This window comes from Tachyglossus aculeatus, chromosome 10 (genome assembly GCF_015852505.1).
Source record: "Tachyglossus aculeatus isolate mTacAcu1 chromosome 10, mTacAcu1.pri, whole genome shotgun sequence".
Classification (NCBI taxonomy): Eukaryota; Metazoa; Chordata; class Mammalia; order Monotremata; family Tachyglossidae; genus Tachyglossus; species Tachyglossus aculeatus.
Genome location: NC_052075.1, coordinates 53028357 through 53055191, shown reverse-complemented (window position 1 = coordinate 53055191; position 26835 = coordinate 53028357). Strand labels below are relative to the sequence as shown.

The window sequence follows — 26835 nt, the reverse complement described above, 5'->3', positions numbered from 1 at the left end:
ATGATAAGCGCTTAGTCCAGTGCTCTGCACACAGTAAGCGCTCAATAAATACGATTGATGATGATGGTAAGCGCTTAGTCCAGTGCTCTGCACATAGTAAGCGCTCAATAAATACGATTGATGATGATGATGATAAGCGCTTAGTCCAGTGCTCTGCACATAGTAAGCGCTCAATAAATACGATTGATGATGATGATGATAAGCGCTTAGTCCAGTGCTCTGCACATAGTAAGCGCTCAATAAATACGATTGATGATGATGATAAGCGCTTAGTCCAGTGCTCTGCACACAGTAAGCGCTCAATAAATACGATGGACGACGATGACTCTTCGACGTCGAAGTGCGCGACTGCGCAGGCGCGGCGCCCCCCCCCCATACCACAGCGAGGCTCGCGCACGCGCCGCGTCAACTCGCGCAGGCGCGGCGCCCCGCCCCACCCCGGCTCCCACCGCGGGTCTCGCGCACGCGCCGCGCCGACTGGCTTAGGCCCCGCCCCCCGCATGCGCGCTGGGGCGGGCTCCCTTCTGCGGCGCGCGTGCGCGGCCCCCCCTCCCCTTCCCACGCCGCGTGCCGTTGGAGCCTCCGCTACGGCGGGCGGCGGGGCTCAAACCGGAAGCGTCGCCTCAGGCTCCCTCCCTCCGTCCCTCACCGGCTGAGGTACTCGTCGTCGTCGTCGTCGTCGCCGCCGCCGGCGCCGCCGCCCGGGTGAAGCGCGATGGAGGGGGCCTCGGCCGGGCGGTGGTACTTCAGCCGGGAGCAGCTGGAGAAGAGCCCGTCCCGCCGCGCCGGGCTCGACCCGGACAAGGAGCTGTCCTACCGGCAGCAGGCGGCCAATCTGCTGCAGGACATGGGCCAGCGCCTCAACGTGTATCCCTCACAACGCCGACAACGCCGCCGCGGCTTAGGCCTCGTCCTCGCCCCTCCGCCCCCCCCACCCCCACCCCGGAAGGTGGGTGCCTATCATCATCATCAGTCGTACTTATTGAGCGCTTACTATGTGCAGAGCACTATACTAAGCGCTTATCATCATCAATCGTATTTATTGAGCGCTTACTATGTGCAGAGCACTATACTAAGCGCTTATCATCATCATCAATCGTATTTATTGAGCGCTTACTATGTGCAGAGCACTGGACTAAGCGCTTATCATCATCATCAATCGTATTTATTGAGCGCTTACTATGTGCAGAGCACTATACTAAGCGCTTATCATCATCATCATCAATCGTATTTATTGAGCGCTTACTATGTGCAGAGCACTATACTAAGCGCTTATCATCATCATCAATCGGATTTATAGAGCGCTTACTATGTGCAGAGCACTGGACTAAGCGCTTATCATCATCAATCGTATTTATTGAGCGCTTACTATGTGCAGAGCACTGTACTAAGCGCTTACCATCATCATCAATCGTATTTATTGAGCGCTTACTATGTGCAGAGCACTGGACTAAGCACTTATCATCATCATCATCAGTCGTATTTATTGAGCGCTTACTATGTGCAGAGCACTGGACTAAGTGCTTATCATCATCAATCGTATTTATTGAGCGCTTACTATGTGCAGAGCACTGTACTAAGCGCTTATCATCATCATCAATCGTATTTATTGAGCGCTTACTATGCAGAGCACTGAACTAAGCGCTTATCATCATCAGTCGTATTGAGCACTTACTATGTGCAGAGCACTGGACTAAGCGCTTATCATCATCATCATCAATCGTATTTATTGAGCGCTTACTATGTGCAGAGCACTATACTAAGCGCTATTGAGCGCTTACTATGTGCAGAGCACTGGACTAAGCGCCTATCATCATCATCATCAATCGTATTTATTGAGCGCTTACTATGTGCAGAGCACTGGACTAAGCGCTTATCATCATCATCATCAATCGTATTTATTGAGCGCTTACTATGTGCAGAGCACTGGACTAAGCGCTTATCATCATCATCATCAATCGTATTGAGCGCTTACTATGTGCAGAGCACTGGACTAAGCACTTATTATCATCATCAATCATACTTATTGAGCGCTTACTATGTGCAGAGCACTGGACTAAGCGCTTGTCATCATCATCATCATCAATCGTACTTATTGAGCGCTTACTATGTGCAGAGCACTGTACTAAGAGCTTATCATCATCATCAATCGTATTTATTGAGCGCTTACTATGTGCAGAGCACTGGACTAAGCGCTTATCATCATCATCATCAATCGTATTTATTGAGCGCTTACTATGTGCAGAGCACTATACTAAGCGCTTATCATCATCAATCGTATTTATTGAGCGCCTACTATGTGCAGAGCACTATACTAAGCGCTTATCATCATCATCAATTGTATTTATTGAGCGCTTACTATGTGCAGAGCACTGGACTAAGCGCTTATCATCATCATCAATCGTACTTATTGAGCGCTTACTATGTGCAGAGCACTGGACTAAGCGCTTATCATCATCATCAATCGTACTTATTGAGCACTTACTATGTGCAGAGCACTGGACTAAGCGCTTATCATCATCATCATCATCATCAATCGTATTTATTGAGCGCTTACTATGTGCAGAGCACTGGACTAAGCGCTTGGGAAGTCCAAGTTGGCAACATCTAGAGACAATCTCTACCCAACAGTGGGCTCACAGTCTGAAAGGGGGAGACGGAGAACAAAACCAAACATACTAACAAAATAAAATAAACAGAATAGGTAGGTACAAATAAAATAAATAAGTAAATAAATAGAAGTAATAAATATGTACAAACATATATACATATATACAGGTGCTGTGGGGAAGGGAAGGAGGTAAGATGGGGGGATGGAGAGGGAGACGGGGGGGGAGAGGAAGGAAGGGGCTCAGTGTGGGAAGGCCTCCTGGAGGAAGTGAGCTCTCAGCAGGGCCTTGAAGGGAGGAAGAGAGCTTATAATAATGCTGGTATTTGTTAAGCGCTTACTATGTGCAAAGCACTGTTCTAAGCGCCGGGGAGGTTACAAGGTGATCAGGTTGTCCCACGAGGGGCTCACAGTTTTAATCCCCATTTTACGGATGAGGTAACTGAGGCACAGAGAAGTTAAGGGACTTGCCCAAAGTCACACAGCTGACAGTTGGCGGAGCTGGGATTTGAACCCATAACCTCTGACTCCAAAGCCCGGGCCCTTTCCACTGAGCCACAGCAGCTAGTACTAGTAGCTAGTAGCTACTAGCAGCTAGTAAGCCCACATCTTAATAAATGGCATTTGAGAAGCGCTTACTATCAATCAAATAATAATAATAATGATGGCATTTATTAAGCGCTTACTATGTACTGTTCCCTTCAAGGTCCTACTGAGAGCTCACCTCCTCCAGGAGGCCTTCCCACACTGAGCCCCTTCCTTCCTCTCCCCCTCCTCCCCCTCTCCATCCCCCCATCTTACCTCTTTCCCTTCCCCACAGCACCTGTATATGTTTGTACATATTTATTGCTCTATTTATTTTACTTGTACATATCTATTCTATTTATTTTATTTTGTTAGTATGTTTGGTTTTGTTCTCAGTCTCCCCCTTCTAGACTGCGAGCCCACTGTTGGGTAGGGCTGTCTCTATATGTTGCCAACTTGTACTTCCCAAGCGCTTAGTACAGTGCTCTGCACACAGTAAGCGCTCAAGAAATAAGATTGATTGATTGATATAGACGAGACTTCTAGACTGTGAGCCCACTGTTGGGTAGGCACTGTCTCTATGTGTGGCCAACTTGGACTTCCCAAGCGCTTAGTACAGTGAAATACAAGTTGGCAACATATAGACGAGACTTCTAGACTGTGAGCCCACTGTTGGGTAGGGACTGTCTCTAGATGTTGCCAACTTGGACTTCCCAAGCACTTAGTACGGTGCTCTGCACACGGTAAGCGCTCAATAAATACGATTGATTGATTGATTGAGCATATAGAGACGGTCCCTACCCAACTGTGCAAAGCACTGTTCTAAACGCTGGGGAGCTTACAAGGCGTTCAGGTTGTCCCACGGGGGCTGCCCAGTCTTCACCCCTGTTTATATATGTTTGCACATATTTATTACTTTATTTTACTTGTACATATCTATTCTATTTATTTTATTTTGTTAGTATGTTTGGTTTTGTTGTCTGTCTCCCCCTTCTAGACTGTGAGCCCACTGTTGGGTAGGGACTGTCTCTAGATGTTGCCAACTTAGACTTCCCAAGCGCTTAGTACAGTGCTCTGCACACAGTAAGCGCTCAATAAATACGATTGATTGATTGAGCATATAGAGATGGTCCCTACCCAACTGTGCAAAGCACTGTTCTAAACGCTGGGGAGCGTACAAGGCGATCAGGTTGTCCCACGGGGGGCGCCCAGTCTTCACCCCCGTTTTCCAGATGAGGTCACTGAGGCCCAGCGAAGTGACTTGCCCAAAGTCACCCAGCTGACGGAGCCGGGATTTGAACCCATGACCTCCGACTCCAAAGCCCGTGCTCTTTCCACTGAACCACGCTGCTTCAAAGCTCTGGGGAGGTTACAAGGTGATCAGGTTGTCCCACGGGGGGGCCTCACAGTCTTCATCCCCATTTTGCAGATGAGGTCACTGAGGCCCAGAGAAGTGACTTGCCCAGAGTCATCCAGCTGACAGTTGGCGCAGCCGGGTTTCGAACCCATGACCTCTGACTCCAAAGCCCGGGCTCTTTCCACTGAACTTTAGGGACCGAATCTATATGTTGCCAACTTGTACTTCCCAAGTGCTTAATACAGTGCTCCGCACACAGTAAGCGCTCAATAAATACGATTGAATGAATGAATGAATGAACCACGCTGCTTCTAAGCGTTGGGGAGGTCGCAAGGCAATCAGGTTGTCCCACGGGGGGCCTCACAGTCTTATCCCTGTCCCTCCTGGGGCTCACAGTCTCAATCCCTATTTTACAGATGAGGAAAATGAGGCACAGGGAATTAATTTTCCTAGGGTCACACGGCAGACAAGTGGCAGAGCCGAGATCAGAACCTTCTGGCTCGCAGGCCTGTGCTCTGTGCACTACGCCATGCTGCTTCTAATGATGATAATGATATTTGCTAAGTGCTTACTGTGTGCCAGGCACTGTACTAAGCGCCGGACCTTCTGCGACCGTGACCTAGTAGAACCCAGCAAGTTTCCTGATACGTGTGAAAACAGGTGGGAGAGAAGCGGAGGCCAAGAGCTGCTTGCCACCGGGACAACGGTAGCCACCTCCTGAGGACTGCAGTTACTTGATGCGCCCCAATCTGTGTTTCTTCCTTTCTCTGCGACTGCGGTTAGCCCCGTCACCCCCAGGAAATATTTTGAATGGCTCTGCCAAATCATTCCAGCCCCCCATGGGACAACCTGATAGCCTTGTATCCTCCCCAGCGCTTAGAACAGTTCTTTGCACGTAGTAAGCGCTTAATAAATGCTATCATTATTATTATTATTATTCCACCCCGGTTTGGGGGCCTGCTAGAGAGTTTGGATTACTCTCCCCGTCCCTCCCTTCTGGAGAGTGAGACCTGGGGGTTCTCGCCGGTCACTGCTCCGAAAGCACCTCCCGACCACTAGCCAGGCACCCCGGGATCGCTTCTCCGTGCTTCCGTGGAGCCGAGGGTTTGGGGGAGTCCCAGAGGAAGGCTGTGGATGCGGTCTGGAAGGGAGAGAGGATGGAGCGGGGTACCTGGTCCGGTGGATTTTGAAGGCCTGGTTTCCAAGGGTTCATCATCATCAATCGTATTGAGCGCTTACTATGTGCAGAGCACTGTACTAAGCGCTTGGGAAGTACAAATTGGCAACATATAGAGACAGTCCCTACCCAACAGTGGGCTCACAGTCTAGAAGGGGGAGACAGAGAACAAAACCAAACATACTAACAAAATAAAATAAATAGAATAGAATAGATATGTACAAATAAATTAGATAAATAAATAAATAGAGTAAAAAGGGTTGGATAGCAGACGCCGTAACTGCCCCCAGGAGAATGCGGAGCAAAGACCCGAGTTAAACCAGAAATCTGGATGGGATAGACTGCTTTGGGACCGCCGTTTCATAGGGCTCTTTCCTTTCCGGAGGACTGGGAGGGGGAGAGACAATCCAGGGGTAAGACGTAAGGGTCTAAGGTCCGGTTTTGCGTTGATCTTTTTCCTTGACGGAAGCTTTCAGTTCCCAGCTGACCATCAACACCGCTATCGTGTACATGCACCGCTTTTATATGGTCCAGTCCTTCACCCAGTTCCATCGCAACGTAAGTACGGCCCGTGGCGTGTGGAAGGCGTGGGGAGGGGGCCCTCGTCCGTCGGACGTTGGTGGGGTGGGTCCGCGGGGCGGCAGGGTGACCCGAAACTGTTGGCTTCCCTGGAATTTTTGTCTCAAAACTGTTGGCTTCCCTGGAATTTTTGTCTCCGGGTCCGTCTCCCCCAGTTTTGAGGGTAGGGATCGTGTCCGCTAACAAGAGCGCTCTCCCAAGCGCCCAGCAAAGTGCTCTGCACCGAGTAAGCGCTCGACAGCGACTAATGGCTGATAGAAAAAAAAAAACCATAGGGAGAGGGGCGTTTGACCTGCTCCCTCACCTGTCCAACTGAAATTCAGGTCCTCCACTCCTCAAATGGGCCTTGTCCAGATTTAATTGTCGGTGATGAGCCATCAATCGAGGGTATTTATTGAGCGCTTACTGTGTGCAGAGCACTGTAGTAAGCACTTGGGAGAGGACACTACAACAGAATTAGCAGACACGTTCCCTGCCCACAGCGAGCTTACTAGTAAATAGTAATGGTATTTAAGCTCTTACTATGCGCCAAGCACTGTTCTAAGCGCTTGGGTGGATACAGGGTCATCAGGTTGTCCCACGTGGGGCTCACAGTCTTAATCCCCATTTTACAGATGAGGTAACTGAGGCACAGAGCAGTTAAGTGGCTTGCCTAAGGTCACACAGCAGACAGGTGGCGGAGCCAGGATTGGAACCCACGTCCTCTGACTCCCAAAGTACCTAATAGGAATAGTGTGAGCTCATCGTGGGCAGAGAATCAATCAGTCAGTCAATCAATCAATCATATTTATTGAGCGCTTACTGTGTGCAGAGCACTGGACTAAGCGCTTGGGAAGTACAAGTTGGCAACATATGGAGACAGTCCCTACCCACCAGTGGGCTCACAGTCTAAAAGGGGGAGACAGAGAACAAAACCAAACATACTAACAAGTCTTGGACATGTTGAGAATGTCACTGTTTATTGTTGTGTTGTACTTTCCCAAGGGCTTAGTACAGTGCTCTGCACACAGTAAGCGCTTAATAAATACGATTGAATGAATGAACGTTTTCGGAGTTTACTTGGTGCTGTGCTAGGTGCTCGGGCAATGTAGAAAAATCAAGTGACGTGTTCCTTATTTATTTCGAATGGCGTTTGTTAAACGTTTACTATGTGCCAGGCACTCTACTAGGCGGTGGGGTAGGTACAGGCTAATCAGGATTTGGGGAGAATGGTCCCCATTTTACAGATGAAGTAACTGACGTACAGAGAAGTGAAGCGGCTTGCTCAGGGTCACACAGCAGACAAGTGGCAGAGCTGGGATTAGAACCCAGGCCTGGGCTCTGTCCTCGAGGCCACGCTGTTCCCCTGCTGACAAACAACAAATATTTGCAGCCAGAGCGGTGAAAATAATGGAGCAGACATTACTTCATTCAGTGATGTTTATTGAGCACTTACTGTGTGCAGAGCACTGTATTGAGCTCTTGGGAGAGGACAATAAACCAATAAACACACATTCCCTGCCCTTCTCGAGTTTACAATCTAGAGGAGGGGGACAGACATTAATTGACAGATAAAATAAATAAGTAAAGGACAGATATGGTTAACTTGTGTTGGTCTGTTCCCTCATCCGGAAAGAACAGGGATTAAGAGTGTGAGCCCAATGTGGGACAGGGATTGTACCCAACCTGATTAGCTTCATCATCATCATCAATCGTATTTATTGAGCGCTTACTATGTGCAGAGCACTGTACTAAGCGCTTGGGAAGTACATATTGGCAACATCTAGAGACAGTCCCTACCCAACAGTGGGCTCACAGCCTAAAAGGGGGAGACAGAGAACAAAACCAAACATACTAACAAAATAAAATAAATAGAATAGATATGTACAAGTAAAATAAATAGAGTAATAAATATGTACAAACATATATACATATATACAGGTGCTGTGGGGAAGGGAAGGAGGTAAGATGGGGGGATGGAGAGCCGGGGGGGAGAGGAAGGAAGGGGCTCAGTCAGGGAAGGCCTCCTGGAGGAGGTGAGCTCTCATCAGGGCCTTGAAGGGAGCTTGTATGGAGAAGCAGAAGTGGCATAGTGGAAAGAGTGGCTTGGGAGTCAGAGGTCGTGAGTTCTAATCCTGGCTCCGCCACTTGTCAGCTGTGTGACTTTGGGCAAGTCACTTCACTTTTCTGTGCCTCAGTGTCCTCATCTGTAAAATGGAGATTAAGACAATGAGCCCTACGTGGGACAACCTGATTACCTTATGTCTACCCGAGTGCTTAGAACAGTGCTTGGCACATAGTAAGCGCTTAACAAATCAATCAATCAATCGTATTTATTGAGCACTTACTGTGTGCAGAGCACTGTACTAAGCGCTTGGGAAGTACAAGTTGGAAACATATAGAGACGGTCCCTTCCCAACAGTGGGCTCACAGTCTAGAAGGGGGAGACAGAGAACAAAATGAAACGTATTAACAAAATAAAATAAATAGAATAGATATGTACAAGTAAAATAAATAAATAAATAGAGTAATAAATACGTACAAACATATATACATATATACAGGACATATATACATATAGACAAATACCATCATTATTATTACCCCAGCTCTTAGAACAGCGTTTGCCACATAGTAAGTGCTTAACAAGTTCCATAATAATGAACTAATTGGTTTCCCAGTACTTAGCACGATGTTTGGCTCGGGGGAAGTGCTTCACAAATGCCACAACCGTCATTAACAATAATAATAATTGTGACTTTTGTAAAGCGCTTACTTTGTGCCAGGCACTGTGTCCCACCTAACTGCTCTTGCCCCCGTGCTTAGAACCATGTTTGACACATAGTAAGCGCTTAACAAGTTACTAGACTGTGATGGGCGGGAATGTGTCTGTTTTATAACACAGTACTTTGCACTCAGTAAGCGCTCAATAAATACGATTGAATGAAACAAAAACAAGTTCCTGATTGGGGCAGGTCCCTTTAGCACTCCTTTAGCCCCAGTTAGATGCCAGTTGGGCTTTGCTGTCTTTCACACTTCCTTAAGACTTGTAAAAGGCTTTTCTCACCCCCTTCCAAGGGCTGACCACTCCAGCATGGGGAAGGAGGTGGGAATTTAGCCCGTTTAAATTCACTCAATGTGCGGAACACAGTGGGTAGCTTAAGCGAACAGACACAGTGTGGCCCAGTGGAAAGTGGCTCCGCCACTGGCCTGCCGTGAGACTCTGAGCCGGTCACTTCCCTTTTCTCTCACCTAATAATAAAAATAATAATAATAATAATAATGGCATTTATTAAGCGCTTACTACGTGCAAAGCCCTTTTCTAAGCACTGGGGAGGTTCCAAGGTGATCAGGTTGTCCCTCGTGGGGCTCACGGTCTTAATCCCCATTTTACAGATGAGGTAACTGAGGCCCAGAGAAGTGAAGTGACTTGCCCAAAGTCACACAGCTGACAATTGGCGGAGCTGGGATTTGAACCCGTGACCTCTGACTCCAAAGCCCGGGCTCCTTCCTACTGAGCCATGCTAGACTGTGAGCCCACTGTTGGGTAGGGACCGTCTCTATATGTTGCCAACTTGTACTTCCCAAGCGCTTAGTACAGTGCTGTGCACACAGTAAGTGCTCAATAAATACGATTGAATGAATGAATGAATGAATGCTGCTTCTCTTATTCTCTGTGCCTGTTACCTCAACCATGAAACGGAGATTGAGACCGTGAGCCCCGCGAGGGACAGGAACTCTGTCCAATCCGATTTGCTTGTATCCATTCCAGCGCTTAGTACAGTGCCGGGCACGTAGTAAGTGCTTAACAGATACCATTATTATTATTATCCTCTGGGCCTCAGTTCCCCCGTCTGGAAAATAGGGAATTAAGCCGGTGAGGCCCTGTGTGGGACATGGACTGTGTCCAACCCAATTAGCTTGGATCTACCCCAGTGCCAGGGTGCGCTGGCAGTATGCTACACGCCGAGGTGCCCTTTTCACATTCTTCTTGAAATTCTTTGTCCCCAATGCCTCTGGTGCCATCGGGCGACTTGTGTGTGGCACAGTCGGGGCCACGTTCCTTTTATTGCACAAGTGCGTTGTGAAGGGACCGATCCCGGCTCTGCCATTTATCTGCTGTGGGACCTTGGGAAATTCACTTAGCTTCTCTGTGCCTCAGTTACCGCATCCGTAAAATGGGGATTAAATCCTCCTGTCTCCAATTTAGGCTGTGCGCCCCACGTAGGAACAGGGATCTTCCAAGTTTAGCACAGTGCTTGACACATAAGCAATACTGGATCGTGACACAGTCCGTGTCCCACATGGGGCCTCACCGGGGTAATCCCCATTTTCCAAATGAGGGAGCTGAGGCCTAAAGGATAATAATAGAGAAGCAGCGTGGCTCAGTGGGAAAGAGCCCGGGCTTTGGAGTCCGAGGTCATGGGTTCAAATCCCAGCTCTGCCAATTGTCAACTGTGTGACTTTGGCCAAGTCACTTCACTTCTCTGGGCCTCAGTTCCCTCATCTGTAAAATGGGGATGAAGACTGTGAGCCCCCCGTGGGACAACCTGATCACCTTGTAACCTCCCCAGTGCTTAGAACAGTGCTTTGCACATAGTAATCGCTTAATAAATGCCATTATTATTATTATTATTATGGTATCTGTTAAGCGCTTATTATGTGCCAGGCACTGTACTAAGCGCTGAGATGGATACAAGCAAATCAGATTGGACATAGTTCCTGTCCCTCGTGGGGCTCACAATTTCAATCCCCATTTTACGGATTCATTCATTCATTCAATTGTATTTATTGAGCGCTTACTGTGTGCAGAGCATTGTACTAAGCGCTTGGGAAGTACAAGTTGGCAATATATAGAGACGGTCCCTACCCAACAGTGGGCTCACAGTCTAGAAGGGGGAGACAGACAACAGAACAAAACATATTAACAAAATAAAATAAGTAGAATAAATATGTACAAGTAAAATAAATACATAAATAGAGTAATAAATCCGTACAAACATATGTACATATATACAGGTGCTGTGGGGAGGGGAAGGAGGTAAGGCGGGGGGGGGATGGGGAGGAGGGGGAGAGGAAGGAGGGGGCTCAGTCTGGGAAGGCCTCCTGGAGGAGGTGAGCTCTCAGTAGGGCCTTGAAGGGAGGAAGAGAGCTAGCTTGGTGGATGGGCAGAGGGAGGGCATTCCAGGCCCGGGGGATGACGTGGGCCGGGGGTCTACGGCGGGACAGGCGAGAACGAGGCACGGTGAGGAGATTAGAGGCAGAGGAGCGGAGGGTGCGGGCTGGGCTGGAGAAGGAGAGAAGGGAGGTGAGGTAGGAGGGGGCGAGGGGATGGACAGCCTTGAAGCCCAGGGTGAGGAGTTTTTGCCTTACGTTGTCCTCTCCCAAGCGCTTAGTATGGTGCTCAGCGCGTAGTGAGCCCTCGATAAATACGATTGAGTGAGTGAACGAATGAAAAGTCGTTGACCTCATTCTCTCCGTCCAGACGGTGGCCCCGGCAGCCCTGTTCCTAGCGGCTAAAGTAGAGGAGCAGCCCCACAAGCTGGAGCACGTGATCAAGGTGGCCCACGCCTGTCTTCACTCCCAGGAAACACTGCCCGACACGCGGAGCGAGGTAAGAGGGGTGGGGAGGTGGCCCGGGACAGATGGGGAGAGGCCACCGCCTCGGTCTGGCTCGTTCGGCCGTCCGAGCCGTCCCTCGCCTGCGGCAGGCGGGGTTCGGGCCCGGTCTCCCCCAGGCCTCACTGGCGTCGCTTTTCCTCCTCTTCCCGGTGGAGGAAGAGGCGGAGGAACTGGAAGAGATGGTGTTGGCGGGCCGGGGCCTCAGAGTACTGACTCCTGCGGGCTGGGCTCGAGGCCCGCATCTCCCACCCTTCGTCGGCCCCCCGCAGCGCTGCACCAGGGCAGATAGAAAGATGGCTCGCTCTCCCGCCCCGTCCCCCAACTTCTTTCGGTCTCCCCGAGAGAGAGAGAGAGAGAGTGTTAGAATTGCGCAGGCTTTATTTATCCCGAGTGCCTCCTCGTGAGTAACCTGCCTGTCCTCTCAACCCCAGGCTTACCTGCAACAAGCCCAAGACCTGGTCATTCTAGAGAGCATAATACTGCAAACCCTGGGTAAGTTCTCCAAGCGGACGGGCCGCCATCTGATTCCCAGGAGAGCCTCCCCGCGGCCCAGGCCCGCGGGCTTTGGACGAGGCTTTTTCCGGGGCTGGTGCCCGAGGTTCTAAGCTCTGACCAGCGACGGCGAACCTGCCTGCCGGGGGTCCCCGGCCACCCCCCCGCCGACCTCCTGCTAACCGAGCGTGTTTGTGTTTCAGAGCCCTCTGGCAGTTGACAAGCTTGGGCCCCCTGAGGGCGGTTAAAGGGGCTCGCCCGCTGGTGCCCCTCGGCCCCTGGCCCGGCACTGCCCCATTGCTCTCAGAAGACCACCGTCCCCTGCCTCAGAGCCGCAGTGGGGCTGGGGGGTCCGGGAAACGGGGTCTGGGAGACTCCAGCCAGTCTACGTGGATGGGAGCGATCCCTCCCGGCCTGTAGAAATCTGTCCTAGGGATGGCCGGGCACGCCGGCTGCCCCCAACCCCGGCTGCAAGCGGGCGCCGAGGGCGGATGGCAGGACGGGCCGGCCAGGGGAAGGGGCAGGCTGAAGCGTGGAAGCAAACAGGCCGCCATCTGGGTGACCCCACCGGCCCTCTCAGCCTGTCGATCGGTCCCTCAGTCTGGGGCGTCTCCTGAGGGCCCGGAGGTGGAGCGGGCACCCGGGGTCAGACGCCCCGGCGCCCCCAATCCCATCCACTCTGGCCCGTGACCGGGCCCGGTTGTCCGCCGCTAAAAAGATTTTTGTTTTCAGCGTGGAGGAGCCGCTCTCAGCCCGGGGCCGGGAAGCTGATCCGCCCCGGAGCCGGGGGCCGTCTCCCCCTCCAGGGTGCCGGGGCGCCCCCGCCCCCGTTGCCTCGGAAGGGGAGACTGGCATACCGTGCTCCCAGGCCGGCAGCGCCAGCCATCCGGAAAACTGCCCGTCTGTTAACGTTCCTCTCCTGTTCTTGCAGGCTTCGAGATCACCATCGACCACCCGCACACCCACGTGGTGAAGTGCACACAGCTTGTGCGAGGTAAGGGACCCCTGCCTCCTCGTAGATCCCACCATATATTTATCATAATAATCGTAATTGTGAGATTTGAGCGCTTACTCTGTGCCAGGCACTGTACTAAGCACTGGGGTAGATGCAAGACAGTCGGGAGAGACACTGCCTCACAGTCTCAATTCCCAATTTACGGTTGAGGTAACTGAGATGGGGAGAAATGAAGCGACTTGCCCAAGGTCACACAGCACAGTGGCTTGCGCATGGGGCCGGGAGTCAGAAGGTCATGGGTTCTCATCCTGGCTCCGCCGTTTGTCTGCTCTGTGGCCTTGGGCAAGTCCACTTCTGGGCCTCAGTTACCTCATTTGTAAAATGGGCATTAAGACTGAGTCCCATGTGGTACAGGGATTGTGTCCAAACCAATTCACTTTACCCTTCCCGGCGCTTATTGCAGTGCCTGGCACATAGAAGGTGCTTAACAAATACCACAGTTATTATTACAGTCAAATGGCGGAGCTGGGTTTAAAATCTAGGTCCTTTGACTCCCAGGCGTGGGTTCTTTCCTGAGAGGACAAGATCCCTGCCCTAAAGGAACCCCAGCCTTGTTCCTGAGGGCCAAAATGTCCAAGGGGGCTTGTCCAGGTTAGTGATGTAGGGAGAATTCTTGGTCCAGGGGAAACCGGGAGGGCCTGTACCCCTCCCCGCGCCCAGCCCGGGGGAAGGAGAAGAACCCATCAGATTTTTAAGGCATCGCGGCCGATGCATGCCTGTCTTAGTTGAGTGGGTCATCCTGAGGCCCAGTGTCCCTCCCTCTTGTTCTGCCCCTGCCGGACACCCCCACGGCCACCGTCCATAAGTCGCCCGGGAAATGTATTGAAATTTCCAGCCCTCGTGGCTAAACCAAATTTTCTCCAGTCTTCCATGGGAGGTTGGACCTCCCCCATCCTTTTACCACCCTCTCCACCAAGCAGTGAACAGTAATGGCCTCCCGCTCCATGCGAGATAAACACAAGAGTTGTTGGGTGGTTTCTCTCCACCCCTGTCCCCGCCCCTTCCATTCATTCATTCAATCATATTTATTGAGCGCTTACTGTGTGCAGAGCACTGTACTAAGTGCTTGGGAAGTACAAGTTGGCAACATATAGAAACGGTCCCTACCCAACAGTGGGCTCACAGGCTAGAAGGGGGAGACAGAGAATCAATCAATCAATCGTATTTATTGAGCGCTTACTGTGTTCAGAGCACTGTACTAAGCGCTTGGGAAGTACAAGTTGGCAACACATAGAGACAGTCCCTACCCAACAGTGGGATAACAGTCTAAAAGGGGGAGACAGAGAACAAAACCAAACATACTGACAAAATAAAATAAATAGAATAGATATGTACAAGTAAAATAAATAAATAGAGTAATAAATATGTACAAACGTATATACATATATACAGGTGATGTGGGGAGGCTTTTAGTTTTGGGGGCATGAAAGACCCAGCAGGCGTTCGACTCTGATGGGGTTGAACACCCTCAGAGAAAGAGGTGTTTCTTGAATAATAATAATAATAATGGTGGTATTTGCTAAGCCCCTTACTATGTGCCAGATGCCGTACTAAGCGCTGGGTTAGATCAAGCAAATCGAGTTAGCCACTGTCCCGATCCCACGTGGGACTCATAGTCCCTTTTAGTGAGGCCCATTGAAGTGACTTAACCAACATCACACAGCAGACACGTGGTAGAGTCAGGACTAGAACCCATGACCATCTGACTCTCAAACCTGAGCTCCATCCTCTAGGCCACGCTGCTTCTCCTGACTGGAAATGTTCTATCACAGAGCCAGGACTCCAAACTTTTCAGAACTGCCCACCACTGTGATGGACTTGCTATTCTACCTCCCACTGGCCTATTTATCAGAAAAACTGACCAGCTTTTTTTCTCTCTCTCTCTCTCTCTCTCTCTCTCTCTCTCTCCCCCTCTCTCAGCGAGCAAGGATTTAGCCCAGACATCGTACTTCATGGCAACTAACAGGTTTTTAACTTTATCTCATTCCGTGTTTCGGGGTCAGAGGGTTGCGTGTGAGTTTGTGGCTGGCTTCCCTTTCCGGGGGGCTTCCAGAAGGCCGGGCGTGGGGCACGGGGCTTGAAGCACGGGGGCGGAGCGGACCCCGGGGCCCAGCACGCAGGGCCCAAGCATGGGACAGCTGAAAAGCCGGTGGTCGGAGCCGCGGCCTGGCTGTCCTGGGGCCAAGAATGGGAGGGTGGAGTCAGTCCGGCTCGGCCCGGACACCTCCCTCCCCTCCAACCGACGGCTCGCGATGACCGTGGGGCGGCTGAGGGACCCGGCGGGGGCCTGTCAAGAGTCCGGGCCGCCTCTCAACCCCGGGGACCAAGGGGCGGAGCAGAAGGGGTATCGGTTTCCAAATGGGGGATTGGAGGACTTTTGGAAAGGAATAACCTTTGCCTTCCTCCCGACAGGCCGAGTTTTGTAACCGGTCCCTCGGGGTTTGGGAAACTCTGCGTTGCCTGGCCTGAGAGGCCAGAGATCTCGTGTCGAGTATGGGGCCCTGAGGGGCGTCTGTGGGCAGCGAGGACAGAGTAGGGCAGGAGGCCTTGGGGGTGTGGGGAATAGTGTATTTGGGGGAGAGAGGGCCACACCTTTCTCCCCTCCCTTTTCCTCCTCTTGGGAGCGGACCGAGCCGCCAGGCGAAACACTACCAGCCCCTGGGTCCCTTTGCTGATTAAATATCGCCATAAAACTCGGCTCATTAGGCCTCGGCCCTCACCACAGTTCTGTTCTTCCCAGAGTCAATGGTATCTGTTGAGCACTTGCTGTGCGCAGAGCACTGCACTAAGTGCTTGGGAGATGAGAGTCCAATTATCAGTAATAATAACAATGATGGTAATATGCTGGTGATATTTGTTAAGCACATACTATGCGTCAAGCATGGTTTTAAATGCCGGGGTAGATCATCATCAATCGTATTTATTGAGCGCTTACTATGTGCAGAGCACTGTACTAAGCACTTGGGAAGTACAAATTGGCAACATATAGAGTCCCTACCCAACAGTGGGCTCACAGTCTAAAAGGGGGAGACAGAGAACAAGACCAAACATACTAACAAAATAAAATAAATAGAATAGACATGTACAAATAAAATAGAGTAATAAATATGTACAAACATATATACATATATACGGGTGCTGTGGGGAAGGGAAGGAGGTAAGATGGGGGGGATAGAGAGGGGGACAAGGGGGGAGAGGAAGGAAGGGGCTCAGTCTGGGAAGGCCTCCTGGAGGAGGTGAGCTCTCAGTAGGGCCTTGAAGGGAGCGTGCTTATCATGTTGGACACAGTCCCTGTCCCACATGAGTCTCAGTCCCCATTATATAGATGAGGGAACTGAGGTCCAGAGAAGTAGAGAAGTGAAGTGACTTCCCCAAGGTCACCCAGCAGCCAAGTGGGAGAGCTGGGATTAGAACCCAGGTCTTTGTGACTCTCGGGTCTGTGCTGTAGCCACTAGGCCACGTTGCTTCCCTACTTACAATCTACTGAGGGAGCTAAGCAATAAAAGAAATTACAGAGAGGGAAAGCAAAGTATAAGGGAATGTGTAGAAGGGGTCGGGGGGTGGGGTGAATAGCAAAGCGCTAGGAGGTCTGCACACAGTAAGCGCTCAATAAATACGATTGAATGAATGAATGTTTTGTTTTGTTGCCTGTCTCCCCCTTCTAGACTGTGAGCCCGCTGTTGGGTAGGGACCATCTCTGTATGTTGCCATCTTGTACTTCCCAAGCGCTTAGTACAGTGCTCTGCACACAGTAAGCGCTCAATAAATACGATTGAATGAAAGCAAGGCAGAAGGGAGAATGGGATGGCGAGTCAGGGTAATTTATAATATATAATTTAAAGATATGTGCTTACGTGCTTTGGGGTTGGGGATGGGGCGAATATCTAGTGTCCAAAAGACACAGATCCAAGCACGCAGAAGGGAGAGGGAGCCAGGGAAACGAGGGCATCATTGGGGAAGGCTTCTTGGAGGAGATAAAAATAATAATAATAATAATGGTGGCATTTATTAAGCGCTTACTATGTGCAAAGCACTGTTCTAAGCACTGGGGAGGTTACAAGGTGATCAGGTTGTCCCACGGGGGGCTCACAGTCTTCATCCCCATTTTTCAGATGAGGGAACTGAGGCCCAGAGAAGTGAAGTGACTTGCCTAAAGTCACACAGCTGACAGTTGGCGGAGCCGGGGTTTGAACCCACGACCTCTAACTCCAAAGCCTGGGCTCTTCCCATTGAGCCATGCTGCTTCTCTTCTTGGAGGAGATAATAATAATAATAATGATGGCATTTATTAAGCGCTTACTATGTACAAAGCACTGTTCTAAGCATAGGGGCGGTTACAAGGTGATGAGGTTGTCCCACTGGGGGCTCACAGTCTTCATCCCCATTTTTCAGATGAGGTAACTGAGGCCCAGAGAAGTGAAGTGACTTGCCCAAAGTTATACAGCTGGCAATTGGCGGAGCCGGGATTTGAACCCATGACCTCTGACTCTAAAGCCCGGGCTCTTTCCACTGAGCCACGCTGCTTCTCAGTGTGACCTCAATGAAACGAAGAGCAAGGGACAGCGAATAGCTTGGTATGAGAGGAATGAAGCGTGCAGTCAGGTTGTAGTCGAGAAGCAGCGTGGGTCAGTGGAAAGAGCCCGGGCTTTGGAGTCAAAGGTCATGGGTTCAAATCCCGGCTCTGCCAGTTGTCAGCTGTGTGACTTTGGGCAAGTCACTTCACTTCTTGGGGCCTCAGTTTCCTCAATGGGGATTAAAGACTGTGAGCTCCCCGTGGGACAACCTGATCACCTTGTAACTTCTCCAGCGCTTAGAACAGTGCTTTGCACAGAGTAAGCGCTTAATAAATGCCATCATCATTATTATTATTATTAGTGAGAGCAGAGGGAGGTCAGGTGGGAGGGGAAGAGCTGACTGAGGGCTTGAAAGTCGACGGTGAGGCATTTCTGCTTAATTCTCCCCGATGAAACCCTCTTTTCCCCAGTTCTCGCCCATCTGCGTCTTCTGTGCGCTTAAATCTGTGACCTTTGGGCATTGGATATTCACCCCAACCCCCCAGCTTTTATGTACATATCTTTAAATTACATACAATGTGAGAAGCAGCGTGGTGTAGTGAATAGAGCACGGGCCTGGGAATCAAAAGTCATGGGTTCTAATTCTGGCTTCGCCACTTGTCTGCTGTGTGTCCTTGGGGAAGTCACTTCTCTGGGCCTCAGCTACCTCATCTGTAAAATGGGGATTGAGACCGGGAGCCCCACGTGGGACAAGGCCTGAGTCCAGCCCGATTTGCTTGTATCAGCTTAGCGCTTAGTACAATGCCTGGGCTCAGTGGAAACAGCCCGGGCTTTGGAGTCAGAGGTCATGGGTTCAAATCCTGGCTCCGCCAACTGTCAGCTGCGTGCCTTTGGGCAAGTCACTTAACTTCTCTGGGCCTCAGTTACCTCATCTGTAAAATAGCGACAAAGACTGAGCCCCAAGTGTGGGACAACCTGATCACCTTGTAACCTCCCCAGCGCTTAGAACAGTGCTTTGCACATAGTAAGCGCTTAATAAATGCCATTATTATTAGTAGTAGTAGTAAGCGCTTAACAAATGCTGCAGTTAATATTATTGATAATATGAGTCCTGCATGGGGCTCACAGTCTCAGTCCCCATTTGACAGATGAGGTAACTGAGGCCCAGAGAAGTTGTGACTTGCCAAGGTCACACAGCAGACAAGTGGTGGAGGGGCAGTGTCACCAACTGTATTGTCCTCTCCCAAGCGCTCAGTACAGTGCTCTGCACACCGTCGGCACTCAATAGATACCATTGATTGACCGACTTGGGGAGCAGAACAGATCCGTGGCCTAAAGAGCCGGGTGATATTCTAGACTGTGAGCCCGCTGTTGGGTAGGGACCGTCTCTCTATGTTGCCAGCTTGTACTTCCCAAGCGCTTAGTCCAGTGCTCTGCACACAGTAAGCGCTCAATAAATCCGATTGAATGAATGAAATGGGGCTGTTTAAAGAGCTCCAAAATGTAATTTTTTTCTGTTACCGTCTGCCTCCCACTCTAGACCGTAAGCTCGTTGTGGGCAGGAAATGCGTCTGTTTATCGTTGCATTGTCCTCTCCCAAACGCTGGGCAATCAATCAATCAATCAATTGTATTTATTGAGCGCTTACTATGTGCAGAGCACTGCACTAAGCGCTTGGGAAGTACAAATTGGCAACATATAGAGACAGTCCCTACCCAACAGTGGGCTCACAGTCTGAAAGGGGGAGACAGAGACTAAAACCAAACATACTAACAAAATAATTTGGTTAGTAAGCTTGCATCCAGTAAGCGCTCAATAAAGACGACTGACTGAGTGAGTGGGGTTGGGAGACGCGGTTGGGGCGGCAGGCCTCCCACAGCCTTGCTTTTCGCTCTCCCCCCGGCCCCCCGCGGCCCCCGTAGCCTGCACTTGACCACGTTCAGCCTGCAATACACCCCGCCCGTCGTGGCCTGCGTCTGCATCCACCTGGCCTGCAAGTGGTCCAACTGGGAGATCCCCGTGTCCACGGACGGCAAGCACTGGTGGGAGTACGTGGACGTCACCGTCACCCTGGAGCTCCTGGACGGTGAGCGGCGCCGGGCGCGGCCGATCCCCCGCGGCGGCCTTGGGCTCTCGGGCCTGGGCCGAGAAGCAGTGACGCCCAGCAGTTGGGAGCCGGGAGGACCTGGGTTTTTTTTTTTTTTTATGGCATTTATTAAGCGCTTACTATGTGCAAAGCACTGTTCTAAGCGCTGGGGAGGTTACAAGGTGATCAGATTGTCCCACGGGGGGCTCACGGTCTTCATCCCCATTTTACAGATGAGGGAACTGAGGCCCAGAGAAGTGAAGCGACTGGCCCAAAGTCACACGGCTGACAATTGGCAGAGCCGGGATTGGAACCCGTGACCTCTGACTCCAAAGCCCCTGCTCTTGCCACTGAGCCACGCTGGTTCTTGTTCCTGCCGGGTGACTTCAGTTCTCTGGGCCTCAGATCCCTCCTCTGTAAAGTGGGAATTCAGACTTGAGGGACGGGGGCCGTGTCCAAACCGATTAGCTTGCATCAATCAATCGTATTTATTGAGCGCTTACTGTGTGCAGAGCACTGGACTAAGCGGTTGGGAAGTACAAGTCAGCAACACATAGAGACAGTCCCTACCCAACAGCGGGCTCACAGTCTAAAAGGGGGAGACAGAGAACAAAACCAAACATACTAACAAAATAAAATAAATAGAATAGATATGTACAAGTAAAATAAATAAATAGAGTAATAAATATGTACAAACATATATACATATATACAATCAGTCGTATTTATTGAGCGCTTACTGCGTGCAGAGCACTGTGCTAAGCGCTTGGGAAGTACAAGTTGGCAACATATAGAGACAGTCCCTACCCAACAGTGGGCTCACAGTCTAGAACGGGGAGACAGAGAACAAGACCAAACATATTAACAAATAAAATAAATACAATAGATAAGTACAAGTAAAATAAATTAATAGAGTAATAAATATATACAAACATATCCTCTGCCCCCAGTGCTTCCCTGACCCACCTCTCATCTCCGCACCCCATTTCCCCTTCTGCACTTAATAATAATAATAATAATGGCATTTGTTAAGCGCTTACTGTGTGCAAAGCACTGTTCTAAGCGCTGGGGGGGATACAAGGTGATCAGGTTGTCCCACATGGGGCTCACAGTCTTAATCCCCATTTTACAGATGAGGGAACTGAGGCTCAGAGAAGTTGTGACATAATAATAATAATAATAATAATGGCATTTGTTAAGCGCTTACTATATGCAAAGCACTGTTCTAAGCGCTGGGGGGGATACAAGGTGATCAGGTTGTCCCACATGGGGCTCCCAGTCTTAATCCCCATTTTACAGATGAGGGAACTGAGGCTCAGAGAAGTGAAGTGACTTGCCCAAGATCACACAGCAGACATGCGGGGGAGGCGGAATTAGAACCCATGACCTCTGATTCACAAGCCTGTGCTCTTTCCACCGAGCCACGCTGTTTCTCTTTCAGCCTCTCTGTTCATTCATTCACTCACTCAATTGTATTAATCGCTTACCGTGTGCAGAGCACTATACTGAGTGCCTGGGGAAAGAACAATACAATAGTAGACTGTGATAATCCCTACCTACACTGAGCATCACTTTAAATAGTCACCCCACCGCCACTTTTAGACCTTCCCTTCTACTCTGCTTCCTCTCACTCTGTAATTTCTTTAATTGCTCATGGCCCTCCATAAGCAGAGATCACGTCACCAACTGTTTTGTCCTCTCCCAAGTGCTTAGTACAGTGCTTGGCGCTCAGTAAATGCTTAACAAATGCCAGTGGGAAGCAGCATGGCCTAGGGGACGGAGCTTGGTCCTGGGAGTCAGAAGGACCTGGGTTCTTATCCCGGCTCCGCCACTTTTCTGCCGTGTCGCCTTGGGCCAGTCACTTCTAGACTGTGAGCCCGCTGTTGGGTGGGGACCGTCCCTATATGTTGCCAACTTGTAATAATAATAATGATGATGATGGCATTTGTTAGGTGCTTGCTATGTGCAAAGCGCTGTTCTGAGCGCTGGGGAGATTACAGGGTGATCAGGTTGTCCCACTTGGGGGCTCACGGTCTTAGTCCCCATTTTACAGATGAGGGAACTGAGGCACAGAGAAGTGAAGTGACTTGCCCAAGGTCACACAGCTGACAATTGGCAGAGCCAGGATTTGAACCCATGACCTCTGACTCCCAGACTGAGCCCCCTCCTTCCTCTCCCCCTTCCTCCCCTGCCCATTCTCCCCACCCTGCCTCCTTCCCCTCCCCACAGTACCTGTATATATGTTTGTACATATTTATTACTCTATTTATTTTACTTGTACATGTTTATTCTGTTTATTTTATTTGGTTTATATGTTTTGTTTTGTTGTCTGTCTCCCCCTTCTAGACTGTGAGCTTGCTGTTGGGTAGGGACCATCTCTATATGTTGCTAACTTGTACTTCCCAAGCGCTTAGTACAGTGCTGTGCACACAGTAAGCGCTCAAATACAATTGAATGAATGAATGACCTCAAAGCCCGTGCTCTTTCAGCTGAGCCATGCTGCTTGTACTTCCCAAGCGCTTAGTACAGTGCTCTGCACACAGTAAGCGCTCAATAAGTACAACTGAATGACTCCAAAGCCCATGCTCTTTCAACCGAGCCACGCTGCTTGTACTTCCCAAGCGCTTAGTGCAGTGCTCTGCACACAGTAAGCACTCAATAAATACAATTGAATGAATGAATGACTCCAAAGCCCGTGCTGTTTCAACCGAGCCACGCTGCTTGTACTTCCCAAGCGCTTAGTACAGTGCTCTGCACACAGTAAGCGCTCAATAAATACAATTGAATGAATGAATGACTCCAAAGCCCGTGTTCTTTTAACTGAGCCACGCTGCTTGTACTTCCCAAGCGCTTAGTACAGTACTCTTTACACAGTAAGCGCTCAATAAATACAATTGAATGAATGAATGACTCCAAAGCCCGTGCTCTTTCAACTGAGCCACGCTGTTTGTACTTCCCAAGCGCTTAGTACAGTGCTCTTCACACAGTAAGCGCTCAATAAATACAATTGAATGAATGAATGACTCCAAAGCCCGTGCTCTTTCAACTGAGCCACGCTGCTTGTGCTTCCCAAGCGCTTAGTACAGTTCTCTGCACACAGTAAGCGCTCAATAAATACAATTGAATGAATGAATGACTCCAAAGCCCGTGCTCTTTCAACTGAGCCACGCTGCTTGTACTTCCCAAGCGCTTAGTACAGTGCTCTGCACACAGTAAGCGCTCAATAAATCAATTGAATGAATGAATGACTCCAAAGCCCGTGCTCTTTCAACTGAGCCACGCTGCTTGTGCTTTCCAAGCGCTTAGTACAGTGCTCTGCACACAGTAAGCGCTCAGTAAATACAATTGAATGAACTTCACTTCTGTGTGCCTCAGTTGCCTCACCTGTAAAGTGGGGAGTAAGACGGTGAGTCAGGAACTGTGTCCAGCCTGATCAGCTTGTATCTACCCCAGTGCTTAGAGCAGTGCTCGACACTTGGCGAGCGCTTAACAAATACCATCGTTATTATCACAATTATGATCATTCTTGGTATTTTTAGAGCTGACACACGAGTTCCTGCAGATCTTGGAGAAGACCCCCAATCGCCTCAAGCGTATCCGCAACTGGAGGGTGAGTGCGAGCGGGCCCTTGGGCCTCTGTCGGGTGTCCCGGGCCCGGAGTGTCCGGAAGAGGAGTCGTCGGCATCTTGGGGGTGGCGGGGGCGAGAGGGTGGCGGTCCTCCTAGACTGTCAGCTCGTTATGGGCAGGGAACGTGTCCATTAACTCCGTTGGATCGCACTCTTCCGAGCGCTTAGTACAGTGCTCTGCATACAGTAAGCGCTCCCAGCGGTTGATTGACACAGCGAGGACATGCCAAGGCCTGAGGTGTGGCCGGTTGGCAGCCAGATGGCACGGGGATGGGCCCCACGGTGCCCGGCTGTGAATGAAAGGGGAGGATCTCCTCGCTGTGACCCGGGCCGGGGGCTCGGCAAGTGTTGAGTGGCTTTAGGCAGCGTGGCTCAGTGGAAAGAGCCCGGGCTTTGGAGTCCGAGGTCATGGGTTCGAATCCCGGCTCTGCCACGTGTCTGCTGTGTGACCTTGGGCAAGTCGCTTCTCTGAGCCTCAGTTACCTCATCTGGAAAATGAGGATTAAGACTGTGAGCCCCACGTGGGACAACTTGATTCCCATTGTATCCCCCCAGCGCTTAGAACAGTGCTTTGCACATAGTAAGCGCTTAACAAATGCCACCATTATTATTATTATTATTATTTAGGCACGGGAGCCTCTTGGGATTACTAGCAATTGAACTAATAAACAAAATCAGTATTTTGTGTTTTGTCCTTCAATTTCCCCAAAGGCCACTGGGCCCGTTTGAAACCCGGGTAAAGTGAACCGAGAGGGGAGCAAAAATCAACTCTCTTACAAGTCCGCCCATTTCCCCTCCCCCCCGGCTGCACCCCATCTGCAGGCATGGATTTTGGGCAAGAGTGGCCTTTATCAGTGCCCCACCGGGCAAAGAGTCCGGGATTATTGATTATTGATTTCCTACTCCCCCGCTTGTCAGACCGTATGCTCTCCGTGGGTGCGGAACGTGTCTGCCAGTTCTGTTGTTTTGTACTCTCCCAAGCGCGTAGTACAGTGCTCTACAGCTCATAAGGGCTCAATAAATACCATTGAGGAGGAGGATTGAGGTGCTTGCCTTGAGCAATGTACAGTAAGTACATTGATGATTCATTCATTCATTCAGTCGTATTTATTGAGCGCTTTCTGTGTGCAGAGCGCTGTACTAAGCGCTTGGGAAGTACAAGTTGGCAACACATAGAGATGGTCCCTACCCAACAACGGGCTCACAGTCTAGAAGGGGGAGACAGACAACACAACGAAACATATTAACAAAATAAAATGAATAGTAAATATGTACAAGTGAAATAGAGTAATAAATCTGTACAAACATCTATACAGGTGCTGTGGGGAGGGGATGGAGGTAGGGTGGGGGGGATGGGGGTGGAGGAGGTGAGCTCTCAGTAGGGCTTTGAAGGGAGGAAGAGAGCTAGCTGGGCAGATGTGCGGAGGGAGGGCATTCCAGGCCAGGGGGAAGACGTGGGCCGGGGGTCGACGGCGGGACAGGCGAGAACGAGGCACGGTGAGGAGGCTAGCGGCAGAGGAGCCAAGGGTGCGGGCTGGGCTGGAGAAGGAAAGAAGGGAGGTGAGGTAGGAGGGGGCGAGGTGATGGACAGCCTTGAAGCCGAGGGTGAATATGATGGCAGTGGCATTTATCAAGGGGCTACCAGCCACAAACCGATACGCTAGGGGAGGTGCAGGATCATCAGGTCAGACCCAGTCCGGAAGGGCGGGTATGTTTTACCGAAGAGGAAACCGAGGCCCCGGAGAGGCGAATTTGGCCCGCCCGAGGTCCCAGAGCCGGTGGGGGTTCCTCGGCCGGGAGCGGTGGCGAGCTTTCGGTCTCTCCCTCCGTTCCAGGCCTGCCAGGCGGCCAAGAAATCCAAGGCGGACGAGCCCGGGAAGGACAATGGCCTCTCGGAGCAGACGATCCTGAGCATGATCTCCCGGAGCTCGTCGGACGTGGCGGTGGCGGGCCTGATGAGCATGTCGGCCGCCTCGGCCGCGCCCGCCCCGCCCGCCGGGCCGGAGGACTGCGCCCCGGACCCGCTGCCGGGCGACCGCTGGGCCCCGGGGCACGCGTCCGCCAAGCTGGAGGCCGCCCAGGGGCACCGGCCGGCCGAGGGCCTGGCCCTCCTCGGGCCGGAGCCCGGCCTGGCGCCGGACGGCGTGGCGGCCTTCCTCGCGCAGAAGCCGGGCGGCAAGGGGACCCCGGCGGCCAAGGTGTCCCTGAAGGAGTACCGGGCCAAGCACGCGGAGGAGCTGGCGGCCCAGAAGCGGCAGCTGGAGAACATGGAGGCCAACGTTAAGTCGCAGTACGCCTACGCGGCCCAGAACCTCCTGGTCCAGCAGCAGAGGGAGCGCGAGGCCCAGCAGGACGACCGCCCGCCGCCCGCGGACAGGGCCGTCCTCAAGGCCAGGCCCCCTCCGGCGGCCGCGGGCGACAGAGCTCTCCCCTCGAGACCCGACGAGATCAAGATGCGCATCAAGGTCCACGCGGCCGCGGCGGCGGCGGCCGACAAGCACGGGCCCGCGGACGAGGGCGGCGGCGGCAAGAGCCGGGAGCACAAGGAGAAGCACAAGAGTCACGCGTCCAACCACCATCACCATCACCACCACCACCACCACCATCACCACAACCACCAGGCCCACAAACACTTGCACGGCCAGCCCGGGGCCGGGAGCAAGCGGCCCCCGGACCCCAAGCACGGCGGCCAGCCGGCCGCCCCGGCCCACAAAGGCTACGGCCCGTCCGGCGCCGCCGCCGCCGCCGCCCCCGCCTGCTCCTCCTCCTCCTCCTCCTCCTCCTCGTCGGCCTCCGGCTCCGGTCGCAAGCGGCCCCTCCCCGAGGACCTGGCCGTGGCCTACGAGGTCCCAGCCAAGACCAGCAAGTCGGCCCCTCTGACCTTCCCCTTCCCCCAGCTCCCGTCCGTGCCCCAGCTGGCCGCCCACAGCGTGGACGCCGGCGGCCTTCCCTTCGCCCCGGCCGGCTGCAAGGCCCGGGCCGCCCACGTCAAGGCGGACAAGGGCCCCGCGGGGGCCAACGGGCACAGCGCCCCTCAGCCCATCGATTACCAGGACACCGTGAACATGCTCCACTCGCTGCTCAGCGCCCAGGGAATGCAGCCCAGCCAGCCCCCCGCCTTCGACTTCCTCCACTCGTACGGCGAGTACCTGGCTCCCCGGGCCGGCGGGGTCCCCGCCCGGGCCTCCGACAAGCCCCGGCCGCCCCCCCTCCCCTCGGAACCGCCCCCGCCCCTGCCGCCGCTCCCCAAGTGA

At 51.8% G+C, this 26835-nt stretch overlaps 1 protein-coding gene across 1 annotated transcript; it reads left to right on the top strand.

The window, feature by feature from the left end:
* Positions 1–629: 629 nt before the first annotated feature.
* CCNT1 (cyclin T1) lies at positions 630–26835 on the top strand. Its single transcript, XM_038752634.1, has 9 exons — positions 630–867; positions 6144–6225; positions 11711–11839; positions 12279–12339; positions 13271–13333; positions 15275–15320; positions 19791–19954; positions 23494–23564; positions 25417–26835. Exons 1-9 carry the CDS (start codon positions 716–718, stop codon positions 26833–26835), a joined length of 2187 nt encoding a protein of 728 aa, XP_038608562.1. The 5' UTR covers positions 630–715.